Source organism: Carettochelys insculpta, chromosome 2, assembly GCF_033958435.1.
Source record: "Carettochelys insculpta isolate YL-2023 chromosome 2, ASM3395843v1, whole genome shotgun sequence".
Classification (NCBI taxonomy): Eukaryota; Metazoa; Chordata; order Testudines; family Carettochelyidae; genus Carettochelys; species Carettochelys insculpta.
In genome coordinates this window covers 187,401,537-187,423,617 of record NC_134138.1, presented here as the reverse complement: position 1 = coordinate 187,423,617, position 22,081 = coordinate 187,401,537, and the positions used below count along the sequence as shown (strand labels likewise).

The 22,081-nt window shown below is 44.7% G+C and overlaps 1 protein-coding gene across 3 annotated transcripts in view; it reads right to left on the bottom strand.

Annotated features, from left to right (window-relative positions):
- DPY19L1 (dpy-19 like C-mannosyltransferase 1) overlaps window positions 1–22,081 on the bottom strand; it is a 123,059-nt gene that overhangs the window by 39,988 nt on the left and 60,990 nt on the right. For all 3 annotated transcript variants that reach the window (XM_074988108.1, XM_074988109.1, XM_074988110.1), the window contains 5 exons: window positions 16,282–16,362; window positions 11,844–11,945; window positions 10,929–11,000; window positions 10,114–10,163; window positions 409–433 (listed from right to left, as the gene is read on the bottom strand). In XM_074988108.1, coding sequence (XP_074844209.1) covers window positions 409–433; window positions 10,114–10,163; window positions 10,929–11,000; window positions 11,844–11,945; window positions 16,282–16,362 — 330 coding nt within the window. The remainder of the gene's footprint in view (window positions 1–408; window positions 434–10,113; window positions 10,164–10,928; window positions 11,001–11,843; window positions 11,946–16,281; window positions 16,363–22,081) is intronic.

Below are 22,081 nucleotides of genomic sequence, written 5' to 3'. Positions count from 1 at the left end.
TTATTTAGGGATTAGAATGCCAAGGTATAATCTTGTTGATTTAAACTTTGATGCTCCACCCATCAGAAAGCAGATGTCATTCAGTGGGGCTCAGTTTTTGAACTTAAAATGGGAACACCTCAAAGAAAGGACATCACTAAAGAACAAGAAAATCCAAGATGTTCTATTTACATCATTAAAACAAAGCATGAGACTTTTCCTCATTATAAATGAGAGGTGTTCTGTGTTTGCTAATTTAAAGTTATTCTGATGATCCTAAGCAAGGAGAGGGACACTAGACAAACCACCTTAAACTTTTGGGAAGCGTCATATACAGATAATTCTCATTTTAATTATATTAAAGATATACCAGTATTATTCAAATTAAAGAGTAACATGAAGATGAAATCATGAAGATGAAAGCCTTACCTCACCATGGTTAAAATGATCCTCTCTGCAAAAATTCACACAAATACATTTTCATTATTTATTTAAAGTACAGGACCACTAATGTGTCATACAGAAGGGTACTAGTTTCATTCCTACAATAACCTGATAAATTTATATCACTCACATGGCCCTTTTCAGCCAGACTTCAAAGCGATTTACAAGTTTGTTACATTTTTTCCCACATTTATGTATCTGTCTATGTCCAATGATGAAAATGTACTTTAATACTTTAACTACTTCCACAATCTTGACAGCATATTAGTTATTTGGACACAGAGATAAAACTCCCTAATAAAAGATGATAGGACATGTTTTGTGTACTTAAGTATTGCTAAACAAGTCAACTATTTACTTAGGAACAATATGTAAAGGTTCCAGTTTCTTAGGTGGAAACCATGTAAACTAAACTGTTTTTACAGCAATGTATGAACTTTACTGAGACCTTTGAAAAGTACTTCCATAGAACATTAAATTTTCTACTAAAATTATTATAAATCTATTTCCAAAAAAAACCTAATCCATGTATGCCTAATGCCCTTGTAAGATATTTGTAAGAAAATGTAAGTCACTCTGAGTTTCATATTTGTTAAAAATCTGATAAAAGACCACATGAGTTAAGGCTAATGTATGATCTATGGGAAAAGAGAAAAAGATAGAAGATATCAGTGTAGTTGAATGTGTACAAAGAAAAGACAGTTTTATTGACCAATTCACCACTTTCAGAGGTTAATACCAAATTTTGGTCCCAAAATGAACTTAACTGAAAAAAGCAGATCATTATAGACATGATTTCTTAATCTTGGTTCTGGATAAGGTGGCAATGATTCCTCTCGGGTGAAATGGCACTCAGCACTTTAAGAAGCACTCCAAAGTGTTTTAGCAACACAATAAATAATGAAGATCTCACTCTATCCTCGCTCAAGCCCATGTTGAATTTATTATCAATCCAAAGGAGAATGTTTGAGTGTAAATGCTGACAGAACAGAGGTATATATTTTGTGATCAGAAAATGACTGTGTCAAGAAGTTCTTCAGCAGGGGAAGTTTGTACTTTTCAATCTCTGATCTGTTAATGCCACTTATTCTTTATTCTGAGAACCGTCAAACCCTAAATAACTGTATCTTAGGAAATATGATCAACATTTTATAGCCTTGGAGTTTCTAATGTGGACTGATACTCCAAAAGGGAAGGAGGATAAAGATGATGTTTATATTCCCTTTCTCTTGAAAACAGAGAAGAGCTAAGGAGTAGAAATATTAGCCTGAGACTGTACAGCAAACAAATGGAAACTATGGTAATTTAACTTATTAATAAGCACAAATGCAAACAACATTTTGTGTCTGCTATAGAAAGAAGGAAAAAACTTTCAATTTAGTGAACAGCGAACAGCACTCCAAAAACAGGTCCATAAACTATTTTGGATCTAAAGAAGCTGGTATATATCAATTCAAACAAACAGAAACATTGCTAAGATTTCTTTTATAGCAAAAAAAAAAAAAAAAAAAAAAAAAAAAAAGGCTACTTATTTGTAACCAGGATTCTTTGAGATGGTTCTGCATACTCACACTTACTGGTATTATGCTGCCTACTAGTCAAACCTTCTCCAAGCAGCGCCCCCTACAAATTTTACACAGTACCAACCAGTGTCTCTGAAAACATGCTTAAGACAAGGCCATACAATGGGGGCACAGCATCTTCTACTGCCTCAATTCCTTCCATCACCAACCAAGAGATAAAGAAGTCTCATACTGAGCCACCCAAGAAAACTCCAGTCACAAGTAGCCAACCTTAATTTTTTCTTTGAGTGGCTCTGCATATTTCCATTGTGGGACAGTTTCATAAACAGTGCTGAAAACAACCCAGAAAAAGGAACAGAGTTCTAATTGCATACAGACTGAAGGGGAGTTCTACATAATCTAGTATCAATTCAATAAGCATTATGCTCCAGGTTTGGCCTACTAAATGTGTACAGAACTCCCAGCTGCAGCCCAGCAAATTTCAGTAATATCAACTTGTTTAAGGGAACCCAGGGAAGTTGCCACACCTCAAATGGAACATGATGGCAAGTACAAAAATGTCTACCACAATGTAACATTCAACAATAAATTGATTAATCAGTCTGTAAGCATTTTGAAAAAAAATAATATAACCCATGTAATTCTTAGTGTAAAACATGAATAATCCAGTTATTTTCATGCAAGAGCCCTTCATGCATTCAAAGTGATAAACCCCCATTAGTATGTGGCTTTGGAGAAAGATACCAGCAAGTTAAAAACATTTTTGGCAAAATCATGGGATTCATGCCTAAAAGTCACCTTATCTTTATGAAAAGAAGCAAATGCTGGAATGTAAACAGACAGCCATCAAGGTGTGTAATTCCCTCAGCTTTCTGGCTGATATGGTAATATAACACGCAGCCAAGCATTCAAAACATTATTTCGTAAGTGTAGCCAAAACCAAACTGAGGTCACTAGGAGGAAAGCATTTCTCAAAGCTGAATACATATTAAACACCACCTTTATAAATTTATCTGTGTTATTCATGAAAAACAGTGTCAACGAAAATATGGTAACCAGAGACAGCTGCTAAATGAACTTTCTAAGATAAAATCTTGAAGAATTATAGAACTTAAGTGAATTAAATATTTTAAAATATAAAGATACAAAAGCTGGGAAAAGAGAATCAGATTTCCCCTCATCCAACTCACAAACCTGGTCTATTTTAAAAGGTAATACTTTTCTGATACACGGCTTTCTAGATTTAAGCAGAACATCCTGCAAAAACAAGCAATTTGCCTGCTTTAGATTAGACAGAGCCTCTAAGTTCAATTGTCCAAGCCATCAGATGAAGGGACTAGTGACCCAAGTTTAGAATCCAAGACAGCAGATCTGGAGACAGTGGAAGACATACAATGGTTCCATCAGATAATTGAAGATTACTAAACCATTACTGACGCAGCAAAACTGCAGCAATGAGTATTATTTTTGCCACATGCAAAAAATATCTTCCTCGCTATCTTCTGTATGAAATGAGAAAAGCATACAAATGCCTAATTCTCCAGTGCAAAAGGAAAGCATCTGATAATTGACTGCCCTTGTCCACTTTGGAACAGAAGAGAAATGCGTCTTTTTCAACCTAACAGTGAACAACCACGTCTAGGTGATTCCAATTAGAAAGTATATACTTAATCAGCTGATCCTTCAGGGGCATTCATGCAGGTCTACTGATGTGGGGAGAGGTGGCATAAGGGGCAGCTTCCCCCTAGGCCCCGGCCTTTCAAGGGGGCCCAGAGCTCCGGCTGTTGTTGCCGCTGCTATTTCAACAGTGGCAGCGGCCAGAATTCCAGGCGCCCTTGACATGCCAGTAGCACTGCTCTGCTACTCTGCGCAGCTGTTGGGGGACAACCAGCACTATGGGCCCAGCACACTAGGGTAACTGCTTTTGGCCCTGCCTCTTCCAGGGTGCAGAGCTGCCCCCGCCACACTCACACAACTTGCCCCAGGGCACATGGTGGCTGTCAGCCCCACCACCTTCCTGAATTTGAGAAATGTTTTTGCTCAGAGAATTTGCAATTAAATCGTTCTTTCCTACCAAATTCAGAGCTGCAGAACAAATATCAGAAATGCACCAGCCCCATAATTTGACTGTCTTTGTAAAAAGGAGCCAAAAATAAGCACTACCATTTGCTGACAAAATACTTACATGTTTTATCTATTAATTGTATAACCTTCCAATGAAAGTGAGAGAACAATCACCTGAGGACCAAATAGCTGTGGCTCAATTCCAAAACAAGATGCAGGCTTCTCTTTTGAGAAACCAAGTGAACCTGAATTGTAAGATGACTCAGAAGCACTCACTGTTTGACACATTTAAAATTACTTTCACTAGTGTACTAAATGTTCCAATGTATGTACAAAAGCTTGCAAACGGAGAAGAATTACTTTTGGAATTCACACACATTTATATGAATGTTCTATGCAGTACAAACAATGGGCATACCATCTACTGCTGCTGGTGTACAGTAAACCCTCGAAATGTTTAATTGCGAGTTAAGCACAACTCAAAATTCTGCTCCCCCTGCACCAGTGCAACTCCCATGGCCCCCCGTGGCTCTGGTTCAACCCCCCCAACTCATTCAAACCCACCACCTGCAGCTGCGGTTCCATCTTCCTGCCCTGGCTCAACGCCCCCCAGGACTTGGCTCACCATTTCCACGCATGGCTCTGACTCAACCCTCCCCACGGCCCTACACTTGGCTCTGTCTCACCTCCACCCACTGCCTCCCCTGCAGCCCTAACCCACCCCAGGCTTAATCCCCCCGCCCTCTCCCATGGCGGTCCATAGGCTGGGAAACCCTGACCTACAGGGAAGCCACAAAGAAGGGGAGAGAAAGATCTCCGTGGAGATCCTGTAGGAATGTTAGAAGAAGGAGCTATAAACCATCAGGAAAAAAAAACTAAAACTCCTCTGCTCCTCTCCTTTAATCAAGTGAAGATGATGCAGACCACCTAACTGACAAAGCCTATCTGTTTTCAAGGCCATCTGTATTTTCACACAGATCTAAGGAACATCAGAAGCTATACAGTGCACACTGAAGTATTCTTTGGAACCGAAAATGGATCTGGAACCAGAACTCAAATTAAGGCCAGACTCAAAGACTTAGATGGGCCTGATCTAACACATACCACACATCCACCCTCTTGGCTCCTGAAGCTGAAACCAAGATAGACTTTGATATTGGTGCTACACTACATACACTCTCTTGGAATCAGATGGCTCTGATAATTTGAGGTACATGTACTGGAACTGCTAACACTGTTGGACTTATCCTTAAACCTTTTCCTCTTTGGCCCCAAAAACGTTGGAACTGATAGCATGAGCCTTGGTTATGACACAGGCAGCTTTTAGAAACTGATGGCTGGAGCAGTGAGAACCAAAGCCATACCCAGTACTGGTTCTGACTTTCTGGAACCCTTCAACTGCTTGGATGGAAGCCACAGGAGTCGAAACTGACCTATCACATCTTGGATCCAACAACAGTCCACATCCACAGATTTTAAGGGGGAGGGATAGCTCAGTGATTTGAGCATTGGCCTGCTAAATCCAAGACTGTGAGATCAATCCTTGAGGGGTCTGTTTAGGAATCAGAGACAAAACAGATTTAAAAAAAACGGAGATAGGTCCTGCTGTGACGGCAGGAGACTGAACTCACTGACTTCTGAAGGTCCCTTCCAGCTCTATGAGATGGGTATATCGCCATATTGTTGTTATTATTACTATTTAGCCTTAAAGAGAAGCACCTGGAATCTATTCAGCCTTTCCTCACAAACTCCGAATGTAGAAGTCTGACATAGAGCATCCAAAAGAAAAGACAGTTACCTGTTCTGTAACTGGTGTTCTTCGAGATGTGTTGCTCATGTCTATTCCAATTTGGGTGTGCACCAGGCACATGCCCAGTTGCCAGAAGCTTTTTGCCCTAGCCAGTAGCCCTAGGGTTGGTGTGGCACCCCCTGGAGTGGCACCTGTATGGCTGCCCATATCTGCACCACCTGACCCGACCCCCACTCAGTTCCTTCTTGACAGCTACAACGACAGAGGGGAAGGCAGGAGGGTTTTGGAATGGACATGAGCAACACATCTCGAAGAACACCAGTTACAGAACAGGTAACTGTCTTTTTTTCTTCGAGTGATTGCTCATGTGCATTCCAATTTGGGTGAATGCAAGGCAATGTCGGGGGGGGAGGGGGTCGGAGCCCTGGAAGGAGCGCAGGACAGCCTTGCCCACCGCAGCATCTTCCCGTGGGTGCTGTGTAACTAATGCACTGCGAACGTGTGAATGGAGGACCAAGTGGCTGCCCTGTAGATGTCCTGGATAGGGACCTTGGCCTAGAACGCTGCAGAGAACACCTGTGCCCTAGTGGAGTGAGCCCTGATCTGGGGGGGGGGGGCGGACCCCAGCCAGCTTGCAGCACTCTCTGATACAGGCCACTATCCAGGAGGAGATCCAATAAGAGGAGACTGGGTGCCCCTTCATCCTGTCTGCCACTGCAACGAACAACTGCTGCGACTTCTTGAAGGGTTTGGTTCTGTGCATATAGAAGGCCAGTGCCCTCCAGACATCCAAAGTGTGTAACCTCTGCTCCCTAGAGGAGACATGGGGCTTTGGGTAAAACACCGGTAAGGTGATGTCTTGGTTAATGTGGAAGGGGGAGACCACCTTAGGCAGAAATGCTAGGTGGGGTCCCAGCCTGACCTTATCTTTATGGAACATTGTATAAAGTGGGTCCACCGTCAGGGCCCTGAGCTTTTGGGATTAGGAAATAATGGGAATAAAATCCCCATCCCTGGAATTCCTGGGGAACTTCCTCTATAGCCCCCTTTTGTAGGAGGGCCCCCACCTCCTGCCTGAGAACCATCTTATGAGAGGGGTGCTTGAAGAGGACAAGGACTTGGGGTAAGAAGCGGGGGTAGGAAGAAAATTGGATAGCACATCCCTTTTCTACCCTGTGGAGGACCCACTGGTACAACATTATGCTGCACCATGCATGGTAGAATGGGGATAGGAGGGATGAAAATAAATAGTGAGCTGGAACTGTGGGGGTACCCAGCGTGTTGCTCCCAACCACCTCAACAAAACTGGTGTTTAGACCCCAGTGGGGGTTTCTGGTGTCTTGGTCCTGTGTCTGGCGACCCTGACGTCTCCTATTATGGCAGCCCCTTCTGCTCCCATCCCGTTGTTGTTGTGGGAACTGTCTGAACTGGGACCTCGGGGTAAAATGTCTTCTCTGGATTGCCAGTGTATATAAACCCAGTGAGCGTAGGGTGGTTCGTGAGTCCTTCATACTATGAAGCCTCTTGTCATATTTTTCCAAAAATAGGGAGTGGGCCTCAAAAGGAAGGTCCTGAATGGACTGCTGCACCTCCTGCGAGAGTCCCGAGACCTGAAGCCATGCCTCCCTTCTCATGGCTATACCCAAAGGCCATGACCCTGGTGGCCGCATCGGCTGCATCTAGGGCAGCCTGTAGTGCTGCTCTAGATATGAGTCTCTGCTCCTCCAACAGGGCCATAAATTCTGACTTGGTCTCTGGTGGGAGCAGCTCAGCGAAACGGTCCATGGAGCTGGACATATTGTACACATACCTGCTAACCAGGGCTTGCTGGTTAGCAAGTTTCAACTGGAGGCCACCTGTAGAATAAACTTTCCTACCATACAAGTCTAATTGTTTGGCCTCTTTGGTTTTAGGGGAGGGCCCCTGGACTCCCTGTCTCTCCCTATTGTTCACAGCATCCATGACAAGGGAGTCAGGGGGAGGATGGGTGAACAGATGTTCATTTCCTTGGGCTGGGATAAAATACCGGTGCTCATATTTTCTAGCTGTAGGCAAGGCTGCCGCCGTGGTCTACCACACTGTCTTCGCTGTGTTGGCAATTGTCTTTATAACGGGCAGTGCCAGCCTGGACAGTCAGTAACAGGGTCTATTTTGTCCCTGACTTCTTCTGCCTGCACCCTCAGACTCTGGGCCACCCTCCTCAACAACTGCTGGTACGCTCCTCCATCCTCCAGTACCGGGGATGCAGAGGATCCAACCAGCCCCTCATCTGGGGAGGACAAGGATGAGGTCCTCATGTTCTCCAAGCCTACTGGTGCCGGAGGGTTCCGACACTTCCATCTGAGCCCTTGGCACCATGGTTTGTGCTGCCGTGCTCGGTGCCTGGGGTGAAGGGCCCCCTACTGGTCTCTAGTACGCTGCCATGAAGACAGGGCCACTTTGCACCTGGGACAACACCGGATCTGTTGGTGCTGGCGCCCACTGCACCACAGTCCCTGGTGCCTGCAGGGGCAATGCCCATGCTTGGGTTGCTGCTGATTGCACCAGTGCTGACAATTCCGCTTGCTCTCTTGTCGGGGTTCCCAAAGCAGAGGTCGGTGCTGATCTTGGCACCTGAGGAGTGCCAGGCGCCCTGAATGGGAGTCCTACATCCTGCCCCGTTCCTTGTGGATCACCCATAGGGCCCAGAAGGACCATTGTGGGGGCCTTTGCCACTCCCCCTCAAGGGGCATCAGAAGCGGTGTCGATGCCTGCTGCATCAGGATGATCTTGTACTCCCACTCCAAGTTGAGCTGGAATAAAACAAGCCTGACTCCGACACAGACTCTGACGTGATGACCATGGCGGTGCTGAGGATCCATAGCACCTGCCGGTTTGTGTGTGCTCTGCACTATCTGTGTGGCACCAAGGGAGGCGACCATTTGCTGGGCTCTCACCGGCATCAGGAACAGTGCTGGGGTCCCTAGAGCCTGACCAGGAGCCTGGAACTGGGGTGATGAATGCCCTCAGTGCAGTGTCTATAGCGGCATCGTAATTTGCAGGAGGCCTTGTGCAGCGCTTAAGGCCTCCGGCGTTGAGGGCAGTCTGGGAGAGCGCGGGCTCCCGCCTCACGCTGGAGTCGATGCCTGCACTTCATGACCCCAGTGACAGTGCGATCTGGAGGACACCCCCAAAGCTTGCCTTTGCCTCCTGCTTTCTTGGTATCAACCCCAGTTCCATCTTCTCTTTTTGTGCACAACCGGAGACTGGCTCTGATGGTGCTGGGAGGCACGAGGAGTGGAGTCCTGCTCTCAGTGCCAGGAACTTTCCGATGGCACCGACGGTGCTGGAGCGCTGGGCATCGACGGTGCAGTGCTCTGAGTTCCCACTGGGGAAATGTCCGGGCACAAGGCTGATTCCATTAGTAGAACCTTCAAGCTATTGAGCTCTATCTTTTAAAGTCCTCGGCTTGAAGGCCTTGCAGATAGAGCAGCGCACCCGGAGGTGTGCCTCACCGAGGTAACTCTAACACGCCTCATGCGGGTCGCTTTTGGGCATTCATTTTCTACATTTTGAACAGTTTTTAAACCCCGGGGAGCCAGGCATCCCCCGGCACCGAGTGGGGATTATGACCTACCTCGGCTCACTAGGTGCTAAGAAGCGCTATTTACCTAAGAAAGATAACTACCTAAACTATTTACAACTAATTAAACAATAAAGGCTACCAGTAAACGTTCAGCAATGAGGGAGCTCTAGCAAAGGACAGCGCAGTGAGAAGGAACTGAGCGGGTCGGGTGGTGCAGCCATACGGGTGCCACTCCAGGGGGCACTGAACCGACCCCAGGGCTACCGGCTAGGCCAAAAAAACTTCCAGCAACTGGACATGTGCCTGGCACACACTTAAATTGGAATGCACATGAGCAATCACTCAAAGAAGAATGGCATTCTTCCAGGCACATGAGGCACCTAAAGTCTGATACTAGGAAAACAGCAGGGCATGTACCTCTTCAGTCTTGGCCTTGTCCTCTTTGGTTCCACCATTACATGGAACCAAGATTTTAACTAGTGACTAACTTGTACACATCACTAAAATATTAAACACTCAAGAAGAAAAATGCCAGGAACTGGAATGGCTCATTTCCAAGAACTTGGTTAGAAAGAACTGAGATGGTATAGGGTGCTGCATATGCTTATATGGCCTCATGCTCAGAACGTTCAAAGAGTAGCAGAGAGAAGAGGCAGGAGAGCCACTACTGAACATAACTGGGGAAGGTTCTGCTGTTAGGCACCACAAGGCAGCACAATACCTATATGAGGGAATAGGCAGTGCCACTCAAAGATCGTCAAGTTTAACATCTTAAAGGTAACACATACCTTTCACAGAGGTCTTTCTGAGATAAAACCCACACAATATAATTAACTGCCTGTAAACCAGAATGAAAGTTAATAAAGTATTGACAAATTAGTATCTTGCTAAAGCATTTCTGAACATTTTAAAATTTTAAAATTAAGAGTGATTGAGATAGTAAAGTTTTAGTAAAGTCAGTTTTTGTTCAACTTGTTTCAGATACATATGCCAACAAGGAATTCTTATTAGATACGCAGCCTGAATCTAGCCTGTCTCTTCCTGAGTGGATTAAATTGCAATGCCTTGTATATAATGCAAAACATGCAAGAATTAATTATCTTGTCTGTCAATCTGGTACAGAATGGGTGCAAAGTAAAACTACAGTATATTTTAATAAAATTTCATTTTTAGATAAATCAGAATAAAAATACTAAAGTTGAACAGGATGATGAAGTAAAACTCTGGCCCCACCCAAATATAAAGATCCGACAATCGCAAAAAATAAAGAGGGTCCGTAAAGGAAAGTAAATTAGTCCCATATATATCTTAAATGTTCAAAATTAGCCACTAATTTTAAAAATTGTTTTTTTCCAGGCATGATTTTTATTCGGCAAAAGGCAAGTTTTGGCACTGACTTCATCTGGTGCAGTATCAGGTCAGAAGACAGTAGGGTAGTTCTTCCAAAATAAAATAAAATAAAATAAAAATAAAAATAAAATAAAATCTGACCATCAATGTCTACTCTAATTTAGCTCCCTCTTTCTTAATTCAACAAACTTACTGCCCTCTTCGATATAGCACCAAAAGAGAAAATAATTAACTTACTAAATAATTCACTTACCTTTGTGATGATTCTCCCAAAAACCACAAGAACAACTGGTAGTAGTAATGTCTTTGTGTATCTTATTGGAGTCTGAAATGCAAAGAAACTTATTTCCTTGGAGTTTAGTTTTATTTGCTACCATTCTCACTTTGAAATCTATCATGCTTTACATCTGAAAAAATTTTTCCTCAGGACAGATTTAAATTTCAACATATAGGTGAACTGAAAGGACATTCAAGACATTAAGCCAGCTACCTAATTAGTATTCATAATACTGATGTAGCATTTATAAATTATTCCCTTTATATTTAAGTAGGCATTAACATTAAAATGAGTTTGTTTCAATTTCACTGTACATTCATGCTTAGAATCTCTCCGGAAGCTTCAATCTCATCCTCATCTTATTTTCTTTAGTTACCTGTCTTAAGGCCAGAACTAAATTGTTTATCATCTCCAACACTCACCAAATCATTTTTTAACATTCATAATTTATGATTGCTCCAAGAGAAGTTTACTGGCCTTAAAAGCATTATTATTCATCCAGTCAAAATGGTTTTCTTCACAAATCAAACTGGATTCATGTCACCTACTTTTCATCCCTTCAACAGTTTTGTTGCATATTGCTAATTACATAAAACAAGCAGTATCACAACATTTAAAGAATCTGTCCTTACACAGTACTTACTCTCTCATCCAAATTTAAGAACTCCTTCAAGGCTGTAATCACATTGTTCCTATTTCTACATTCACAAAAAAATCTACAATGAAGTTACACAGAATTAAAAAAAAAATCCCCTACTCTCAGTGGGCCCTGTACCTCCTCTTGAACACAGAAACAAAATTTTTACAAAGACAGCAAATAGCTCTCAGATTTGTTGATAGAAGAAACTATAATTGAGGTTACTCTTTTGTAAATCATATTTAATGAAATACCTCTTTTTCCATGAAGTCAAACTCTGCAGCACAGGTGTACATTAAAGTATCAAAATCCTTGTAGCCAATCAACTTTGATTTTAGCAAGTTACTTATATGTGCCTGGCAGAAAATATAAAGCAAAAACCGTAAGTAAATGAGAAATTGATACTATGTTCTGCAACAAAGTTCTTTTTTCATAATTTTTTTTCCTATTTAATTCAGCAAAAAAAATCTTTATTTATAGTATAACTGCAAATGCATCAAGTTATTATTTGGCTGTTTTAAATGAGATTTTCAGATACACAGTTCTTTAGTTTGCCAAAATACATACCACAGAACATACTAATAAAACGTTGGTTTTATTTACAAATTTATTTATTTACAAAGTAACTGTGGTTCATCAAAAGCCTTTGCTTTGCACTCTCATATTTAAGGAGCACATATCACCTATCTTTTGTCCCCATCTGGTATCAGTGAACTTTGGAAACATTTTGAAATATAGTTAAATGTTGAGGCTACACATGTACTTTCTACAGCATGAAACAATTAGGGCAACACTTAAGGAAATCATGCAACTGCAGTCACCTCAGTTCTAAGGAGTTGAAGTCTAAGGAGGGAGTGGAGATGAATTTGGTAACCAGGGAGTGGGCGGGGCACAGCCCGCCCACGACTAAAAGGCCCCTCTCAAAATGAGGGGGAACCCATTAAAACACCATGGCCCCAACAAGACGCGGGGAAGGTGGGTAAACATAACATACAGCAGCAATAGAATCACAAAACCCACATTCCAATGCCACGTAACCTTTCTTGAGGTAGCCTCTGCATACACATTGTTTAAATGAGTCTATAACCCGCAGAAAGATGGGCTGAAGACTACTCCTTAAATAAGGATTACAGACCTGCTTTTCTCAAGTAAACATAATATAAGAATATAGAACAACAAACTTGATCACATGGAGTTGAATGGTTAAGCCATGTCTACACTATAGGGCTTTCTCAACAAAACTGGCACTTTGACAAAACTCCCAGAGCATTCACACCGAAAATGCATTTTGTTGACATACTGTAGACAGAACTCGGCACTTTTCTGCCTCTCCTCGTCTCTCTTACAGCTGCACCATCGGAGGGCTGGGCCAGCCCCACCTCCCCACCAGGGCTAGCAAGCCCCAGGGAGGAGCAGGAGCCAGAGCTAGGCATGCCACTGGGACCACCAGCGCCAGAACACACCAGCACTCCACTGTGACGGGGGCAGGCCTATGGCCGGAAGGCTCATCGCTGGGGCCATGGAGCCTCTGCAGGGTCACCAAACTCATGGAGTGGTGGCTGTGAGCTGACGAAGCACGTGCGCACGGGACTGGGAGTGGCAGGTGTGGGCATAGGACCACCTGATGTCCCACCTAGGCACCATCACCAGCATCCGGTGGGACCAGTTGGCTCAGCCACCCATGCCCACCACACTCACTTCTCCTGCCACTCGCACTCCCCCTACACCTGGCCCTCCTGCCTTGCCATGGGCATACTGGACACTGCCCAGTGGCTGATGGCCATGCCTGTCCCACTGGATATAGTTAAATTTTATTGCACACTGTAAATAGTTTCTGGTGACAACATTTATTTTACACGTTTTTCTATGTTCCAGTAAGAGAGTTCTTTGTTCATCACCCTCACCTCCCTCTTTATTGGTGAGAGATTGGGAAGGGTGGATGAAGGGAGAGGTTGTGGTGGGGATGTGGTAGAGCTGTGGGCCTGAGGCTCCCGCTGGGAGTGCTCTGGGGGGCAGGTGGGGTATTGGGGTCCCTGGGAGCAACTCTCCCTCAGGGCCTTGTAGATCCGCAGCACATCCTGACGGGCCTGGAGCATGGGACCTGCACCCAGCTATTCTTAGGCACATCTGGTGACTGTTCTCCACCCTGGGAGGAAGGCCTCTCCCTTGCTGTCCACAAGGTTGTGGAAGGTGCAGCATGCCCCGACAACCTGGATGACATTCTGCTTCCCCACGTACAGGCATGTTAGGAGACACCTGAACCGTGCCTTCAGATGCCCAAAGGCACAATCCACCTGGTTTCATGCCAGGTTGAAGCGGGCATTAAGCACTTCTTGGTGGGGTCCAGGTGGACGGTGTACGGCCTGATGAGCCAGAGCAGGAGGGGGTAGGTGGCATCCCCCACAATGCAGAGTAGCAAGTCCACATCCCTGACCGTCAGCTCCTGGTGAGGGACAAAGGTGCCCACTTCCATTCTCCGGACCAGGTGGGAGTTGTGGAACACACGGGCATCATCTGCCCAGCCCATCCACCCAACATACACATTGATGAACTGTCCCCAGTGGTCAACCAAGGCCTGTAGCATCATGGAGTGGTAACCCTTCTGATTTATGTATTGTGCTGTGCTGTGGTCCAGTGCATGGATGGGGGTGTGGGTCCCGTCAATGGCCCCAAAACAGTTGGGGAACTACAGGGTGGCAAACTCAGCCGCAACCATGTCCATGTCTGCCAGATGGATGACCCTCCACAGCAGGAGCAGGTTGATGGCTCTCAAAACCTGCAAGGGGGGAAGGCAAGACACACAGGTGAGGGACTGGGAGAGGCCGATCTCCCAGTGGTAGCGCTGTGCAAGAGTGGGACAGCACAGTCTCCGAGGGACGAGGCTCCCCCTTTACCCTGCTCCACTCCTCGCAACCCTCACCCTGCTCCCTGTGGGTCCCCTCAGGTGGGACACCCCCACCTCCTCCGTGCAGAGTCTGCAGCCTGGGAGTGTCTTACCTGCATGAGGATGGTCCAAACAGTGGACTTCTCCATGCTAAAGTGGTTATCCACAGAGCAGTAGCCGTTGGGGTTGGCGAGTGTCCATAGGGCGATGGCAACCCTCTTCTCCACGGGGATGGTGGGCCACAGGTGGGTGTACTGTCTGCAGAGGGTGGGGATGAGCCAGAAGCACAGCTCCAGAAAGGTGTCCTTACACATTCTGAAGTTCTGGACCCACTGCTGCTTGTTCCACTGCCTCATAACCAGCTGGTCCCACCAGTCGGAACTGGTGGTGTATCCTCAGACCCACCTGCTCACCTGAGGGGGTGGATGCCAGCTGTGCCCTGTGGCAGTGGGAGCGTACTCCTTGGTGCTGTGTGTGTCCATCCGTCCGTCCTTTAAGGGTGCACCAGGCCCAAGCTCCCGGAAGAGCTTGCCATCCATGCTCCCCTGTCTTCCGGGGACCATTCTGTTGAGAAAGTGGCTGGGGACACTGGCCGCTTTCTGTCAACAGAGTGTATCGATAAAGTAATCCACTTTTGTGTGTGGAAGCTCTTTGTTGACAGAAGTTTTGTTGGAAGGTATCTTCTAACAGTGATTTCTGTTGACAGAACTCCATAGTGTAGACATAGCCTTACTGAAGAACATCTCATATATGGATGGATGGAGTCAGAAACAAAGATACAGTTCCATTAAACACATGCAATGACTGAAAAACTACGCAAAGAATGCCTAATAGTAAAAACTTTTCACCCTTAAGTGAAACCAATTAACGTAAGACTAGTTCCCCAAATGGCATGCACTGGAAATTATAAAACCTTGGACAGACCATCCACAGAGAATGAGGATACAGCCATTTGGAAATCCTCTCCACTTTTGTACAACTATCCTAGATATCTCATGTTAATACAAACACCAAATGTTTAATATAATAAAAAATAATTAAGGCAAAAGAGGTACATTCAGACATATTTGAGGGTTTTGGAAACAATTATCTTAACCCAAAACTTCAATATTATTTTTAAAGATGTAAATAAATTTTACACTCTCTTTTTTCTACTGTTGACCATTTAGTCTAGCTCTGAATGCCAATTTGCAACATGTTGATTATTTTAATTTGTTGTTTTATTACAGCATCATTCTCTTGTTGCAATGCTTCTGATAAAAACATACCAAATAGTTAAAATGTAAATATTTAGATTCCATTTTAATTCAACCCTTTAAATGATAAAATAGGAATGCAGAACAATGGAATCTGAATGTAGAATTTATGAATGCGATGTTTCCTATAAAACAAATACATCTTTAAAAATAAATCACTAAACTTCTTCAAAGTCTGAAGACAGTTTTACTAAGCTATTTGCCATGTGTCAAAGTTGTACTTGGCAAATGCATAGTCCTACGATAATGGTAGCAAGTTGAAAGCTCAGTAAAGTTTCACTTTTCCATGCTAACTAAATTTCTTGAAACATTACATTAGCTCAACAAAAAGCAAGTGTTCCTTCTGTTGGCGTGGTTTAACTTAAGTCCATTTCATTTAGGAAGAAAGGAAAATGGAATAATAAATTAGTAATCATCTTAAATATTGTGGATTTTAAATATTTTAGTTCCCAGAGAAGAAAACATCTTTTAAAGGGATGAAATAATATGTGACGCCACGTAATGGTCTCAAATAAAACCTTTAACAACTAACATTAAAAGAACAGTACTTACATCGTCAGTTACTCCAAATATTAGAGATGTCAAATATTTCAAGGCGACTGTCCCAAATAACCAAGCAAATCCTTCAATGGCCTACAATGAGGGATACATTCAGAATGAAAGAATAAAAAAGAGTATACTAGAGTTGTGCAGTTAGTGGAAAAATGTTCTTTCATGTGTCAGTAAAGTGTCAGAAATAAAGAAACAAAGTCGTAAGAAGTGACTGATTTGCAATTTAAAGTAAACACCAATAATTATAGAGCACAGCAGTAATATTAAATCTTTTCCTATTGCAATGAAAAGATCTAGTATGGATTTATGCCCATTGCTCCAATCATTAGGTTTAAGACTCCTTCTTGTCTCTTAGTGCATTGAAACAATATCAAAGCAATATCTGTAGACAGCAGAAATTTGGTTTCCAGAATCTTACTTTTAGCCACTTTTTATACAACATCAACAATGATTTATAGCAGAGTTTAGGTAGACAAGTTATAAGTTGAGGCATACATACTGTAATTTCAAAAACTAATAACTCATTTTGTTCATCTTCCTGAAACAGTTCAGTTAATCTAATATAGTTAACATGTATTTCCATTTCTTTTAATTATGTTATTTTTGTTAACCATCTTTCTAAAGATAGTATTTCTTCATCCAAAAGGATGAAACAAATGTATTGGCTGAAGTCACAAGAAATTAAAAGATTTGTTTAATTTCCACAAATTGGAACATTTTTCTAACTACAAAATAAAAGCAATTTGCATCAATTATTTTTATATAATCAGAATCCTTTAAATTTATGATTAAGATATGCAAATGATCCCCTATATAAAATGGTTACATACCTTTTGTAAGTAGTGTTCTTCAACATATATTGTTCATGTCCATTCCACTAGGCGTGGGCTGCTGCATGCAAAACCATCAGAGAATTTTTCCTATTGATACCTATTGGGTCAGCTGTGGAAACCCCTAGCATGCAACTTTCAAGGCACTGCCAACCCCTACCTTCTCAGTTATTCTTACCCTATTATTCCAACAGAAGGTATACTAGTAGAACCAATACAGTTTTTCTATAGCCATATTGAATAGCCTTCCTCTACAGCCAGAAAGAAGAGCAGCAGCCATTAATACTAGAGCTACAAGTCACATATTCACATTCCATCTATAATCTCACAATAGTGTCACATCAGGCTATTAAGAGGGAGACCACATCCTAATGGCACCTGTTACCTCCAGGTAAAGAAGTGATCTTAAAATGGGTAAAGAAAACAGTTAATAGGATTTCGCCTGGCAAGCAATGACTGCTCAATAGCTGAGGTTTTGGGATCACCATTTTACAATGATTGTCTTCACTTTTCTACTGTTTTCTGTCAGATCTCCGTCAGGTTTGTAATTGCTCCTGTCTGCTGTATAATTAATTTTGTTAGGTGTAAATCAGTTAAGGTGGTGGGTTATGATTGGTTAGGTAATTCTGTTACAGTAGCTCACAAATGATCAGTAAAATTATACTAAAGTAATTGGTCAAAGTATAACTAAGCAGGACTCCTGTTTCACTACTTAAACTGGAATCCAAGAAGAAAAGAAAAAGGAGATTCAAGCAGTAAGAAGGCTGGAAGCAGAAACACCTTAAAGGGAAGAACCTGGGAGGACTCAACCCCAAGACCAGCACTGCCAGACCCCGAGGTACAGCAACCAGCATCCACAGACTGACTTTGTCTATCCCAGCAGGGGAAGTCTGCCTGTCTTATCAGAATTGGCGAACATGATACTGTGTTCATAGCATGTATTCTGCTTTCTTGGTAATTGTAAATAAATAGAGAATAAGAATATTACTGTGTAAGGCCTTTTCAGGAGCACAGAGCCAGCGTACCTGCAGGGAATTATGCCCTGGGCCCTATGAATTGGGTAAGGCGTGTGGGGCGGCTCTGGGTTAAATTAACAGGCTCATGCCTTGAGCCCTATGGATTGGGTAAAGGTGCGCGCCCCTGAAATGTGGCAGGGATAAAGAAATTTGTGCAGATACATGCATCCCCATAGATGATTCACCAGCAGTTTCCCCCAGAGAATGGGGTCAGAGGTCACTTGGTTGCTGATTCCAGGACTGCCCTGACCAAACCACATCATCCCATGTTTGCTGAGTGATGGCGTAATGTGAAGCTAGACACTTGAGCAAGAAATTGTCACAGAAGTCCACATGGAATGCACGTTAAGCACCAATGCTGGGACGTTAGCTAGGCTGCAGCATACATGGGTGCAGGAGGCAATCCAGGCTGAAAGATGCAGGGCTCATATAGGGAGGCCTTTCATTTTCTCCACTACTGCAATGAAGAGTTGTGTTGATTTATGAAATGGTTTTGTTAAGTTCAATGTAAAATGCCAGGGCACGTCTGATGTGAGAACAGGAGGGTCCTTTGCCTAGTGGTGGCACAGAGTTTAGGAAAGAACATTTGCAAAAATGGTTCATATGAAAACGGGAAACTACCTTAAGCAGAAATGCCTGGTGAGGGCATAGCTGAACTTTGTTTCTGAAAAAGATGGTGTAAGATGGTTCTGAAGTGAGAGCCAGGAGCTTGGAGACTTGTCTGGCTGAGGTTATGGCCACCAAAAAGGCCACCTTTCAGGAGAGTACAACAAGAGGCATAAAGCTAGAGGCTTCACTGGAGGACCCATGAGCTTAGAAAAGAGAAGTTACTCACCTGTAGTAATGATGGTTCTTCGAGATGTGTCCCCGTGGGTGCTCCACAATAGGTGTCAGGCTCGCCCGGCGCCGCAGATCGGAAATCTTCCAGCAGTTTCTCCTGGCTCGCGCCGGCACGCGCCGCCCCCCTGCGTGCCCCCGGCCATGTGCGCGATCCGGTCCCCACCAGTTCCTTGACCAACCGCCTCGGATGCTCCTGAAAAACACTAGACAGAGATCCGAAGCGGGGCGGATGGGCGAGTGGTGGAGCACCCATGGGGACACATCTCGAAGAACCATCGTTACTACAGGTGAGTAACTTCTCTTTCTTCTTTGAGTGGTCCCCATGGGTGCTCCACAATAGGTGACTACCCAGCAGTAACCCAAGTAAGGAGGTGGGTAATCGGCTGATGTGCAGCTTGCCCCCGAGAGGACTGCTGTCGGCAGACGGGTATCCTCTTCGAATACCTGAGGCAGGGCATAATGCTCGGCGAAGGTGTTGTAGGAAGACCAGGTCACCGCTCTACAGATGTCTTTTAACGCGATGCCCTTGAAGAAGGCTGTTGACGCCGCCACCTCCCTGGTGGAGTGAGCCATGGGTGGGGCCAGCAAAGGAGCAGTTTGAAGCTCGTAACACATTTTTATACAGGACACAATGTGCTTAGAGATTCTCTGTGAAGAGAGAGACCTTCTCCTTTTGACCTGGGAGAGAGAGAGACTAGGAGCCTGTCCGTTTTCCAGAAGGACTTAGTTCTGTCTATGTAGAAGGCCAACGCCCTCCTCACATCCAGGAGATGCAGGCATGCCTCCGTGCCGGAGCTGTGAGGCTTTGGGTAAAACTATTGGCTCGTTAAGATTGGACTCCGAAGAGACTTTTGGAACAAAGGCCGGGTGCAGCCTTAAGGTTACCGCGTCCTTTGAAAATACTGTACAGTGCGGTGTTGCCATCACTGCCGCGAGCTCACTCACCCTGCGGGCTGATGTAGTAGCAAGGAGGAAGGTTTTTTTTTTTTTTTTTAAAATCATAAGGAGACGTATGGGAACTGTGGCTAATGGTTCAAAAGGTGGACCCGATAGCATGCTGAGCACCAAGTCCAAATTCCACGATGGTGGAAGCGGTTTCCGAGGGGGGTACAGGTTTACCAGCCCCTTCTAGAACCTGGTAACAATAGGATGGGCGAATACCGTGGGCCCTTCCTCTGTATGCCGAAAGGCTGATATAGCAGCAAGGTGGACCTTTAGCGAGGACAGAGAAAACCCGCCTCTCTTGAGGTCCAATAAGTATTCTAGTATTACAGGTATAGGAACGTCAAGGGGAGCTAACTGCTTGGTGGAACACCAGGCTGTGAAGAGTACATTTCTGCTTGTAAGTCCTCCTGGTGGAGGTCCTTCGGCTACATTCCAGGACTTGTTGTACTCCCTCCGTACACGTGCTCTTTAAAGAGCTGAGCCATGGATTAGCCATGCTTGTAGTTGCAGACCCTGAGGGTGCGGGTGCACTAAGGACCCCTGAGCCTGCGTGAGTAAGTCCGGTGCCACCGGTAGAGGGAGCGGTGGGCAATCCAACATGCGCAAAAGCAAGGGAAGCCATTGCTGCCGATCCCAAGCGGGACTATGAGTATCATGCAAGCTCTCTCCCTTCTGGCTTTGTGCAAGACCTTGTGGCAAACAGATCGATCTGGGGAAACCCCCATGTATGAAAAATGCACTGTAGCAGATCGGAGCGGATCTGCCATTCGTGCGTGATTGCAAAGTGCCTGCTCAGGTGATCTGCTTTCACGGTGTGAGCGCCCGGCAAGTACGAGGCTTTAAATGTTATGTTGTTGGCGATGCACCAATTCTACAATTGGACTGCTTCTGCACATAGGGCACGGGATCGTGCTCCTCCTTGTCGATTGATGTAAAACAGTGGAGGTATTGTCGGTATTGAATCCCAACTACTTTGCCACGTAGGTAATCTCGAAAATGTTTGCAGGCGTTGAACACTGCTCTGAGCTCCGGCATGGTTATGTGCAGTGTCTGTTCCGCAGGGGACCGTAGCCCTTGCATTACCTTGTCGCTGATGTGCGCTCCCCATCTTACGTGGGAGGCGTCGGTAGTAAGAAAAAATAGAAATTTGTGGTTGGTGAAAAGGCACCCCCACTAGCAGATTCTCGGGGTTTTCCCACCACGCCAGGGAGCTGCGCACCTCTGTTGTGGGTGACACCACCCTGTGCACAGTGTGGGATGCTGGTTTGTAAACGCTCACCAGCCAATGCTACAGGCTTGACATGTGCAACCTGGCATTCTGTACCACAAACGTCGCTGCCGCCGTATGGCCCAGCAGCTGTAGGCACGTTAAGACTGGCACTGTGGGGCTGTATGTAATGACTTGCACCAGCGAACTGATTGCGCGGAAGCGGGCGTCGGGTAGGTACACCCTTGCTGTGATAGAGTTTATGCGTGCCCCTATGAACTCTATATGTTGTGTGGGTTTGGACTTTGACTTTGCGAGGTTGATGACTAGGCCCAGCGAAGAAACGTGTTGCTGTGACACGTATCATGCATGAGACCTCTGCCTTTGAGGTCCCTTTTAGCAGGCAGTCGCCCAGATATGGGAAAAATAAACACCCCCTGTCTGTGCAGGTAGGCTGATACCACTGCCAGGGTTTTGGTAAAGACTCTGGGGGCCGAGGAGAGGCCAAACGGAAGAACCCTGTCCTGGAAGCGCTCCTGGCCGACTGTGAAGCAGAGGAAGAGTCTGTGTGCCGGGTGGATTGTTATATGAAAGTAAGCATCTCGTAAATTGAGTGCTGCAACCCAGTCTCCATCGTCCAGTGCCATGAGTATCAAGGCAACTGCGATCATCCAAAACCGTTGCTTACGCAAGTAACTGTTGAGGCCCCGAAGATCTAAGATGGCCTCCAGTGTCCTGTTTTCTTCTCTGGTAGGAAGTAGTGTGAATAAAAACCTTCCCCTGGAATTATTCCGGCACTCTTTCCACCGCCCTTATGAACATAAGATGAGTCACCTTCTGCTTGAGCCTCGCCTCGTGGCAGCGTCCGTGACGTGAGGCCTGGTGGGAGGCTTCGTCGGTGGAAGCGACTGGGAAGGGATCGCGTAACCCGTGGCTATGATCTCCAGCACCCATATGTCTGT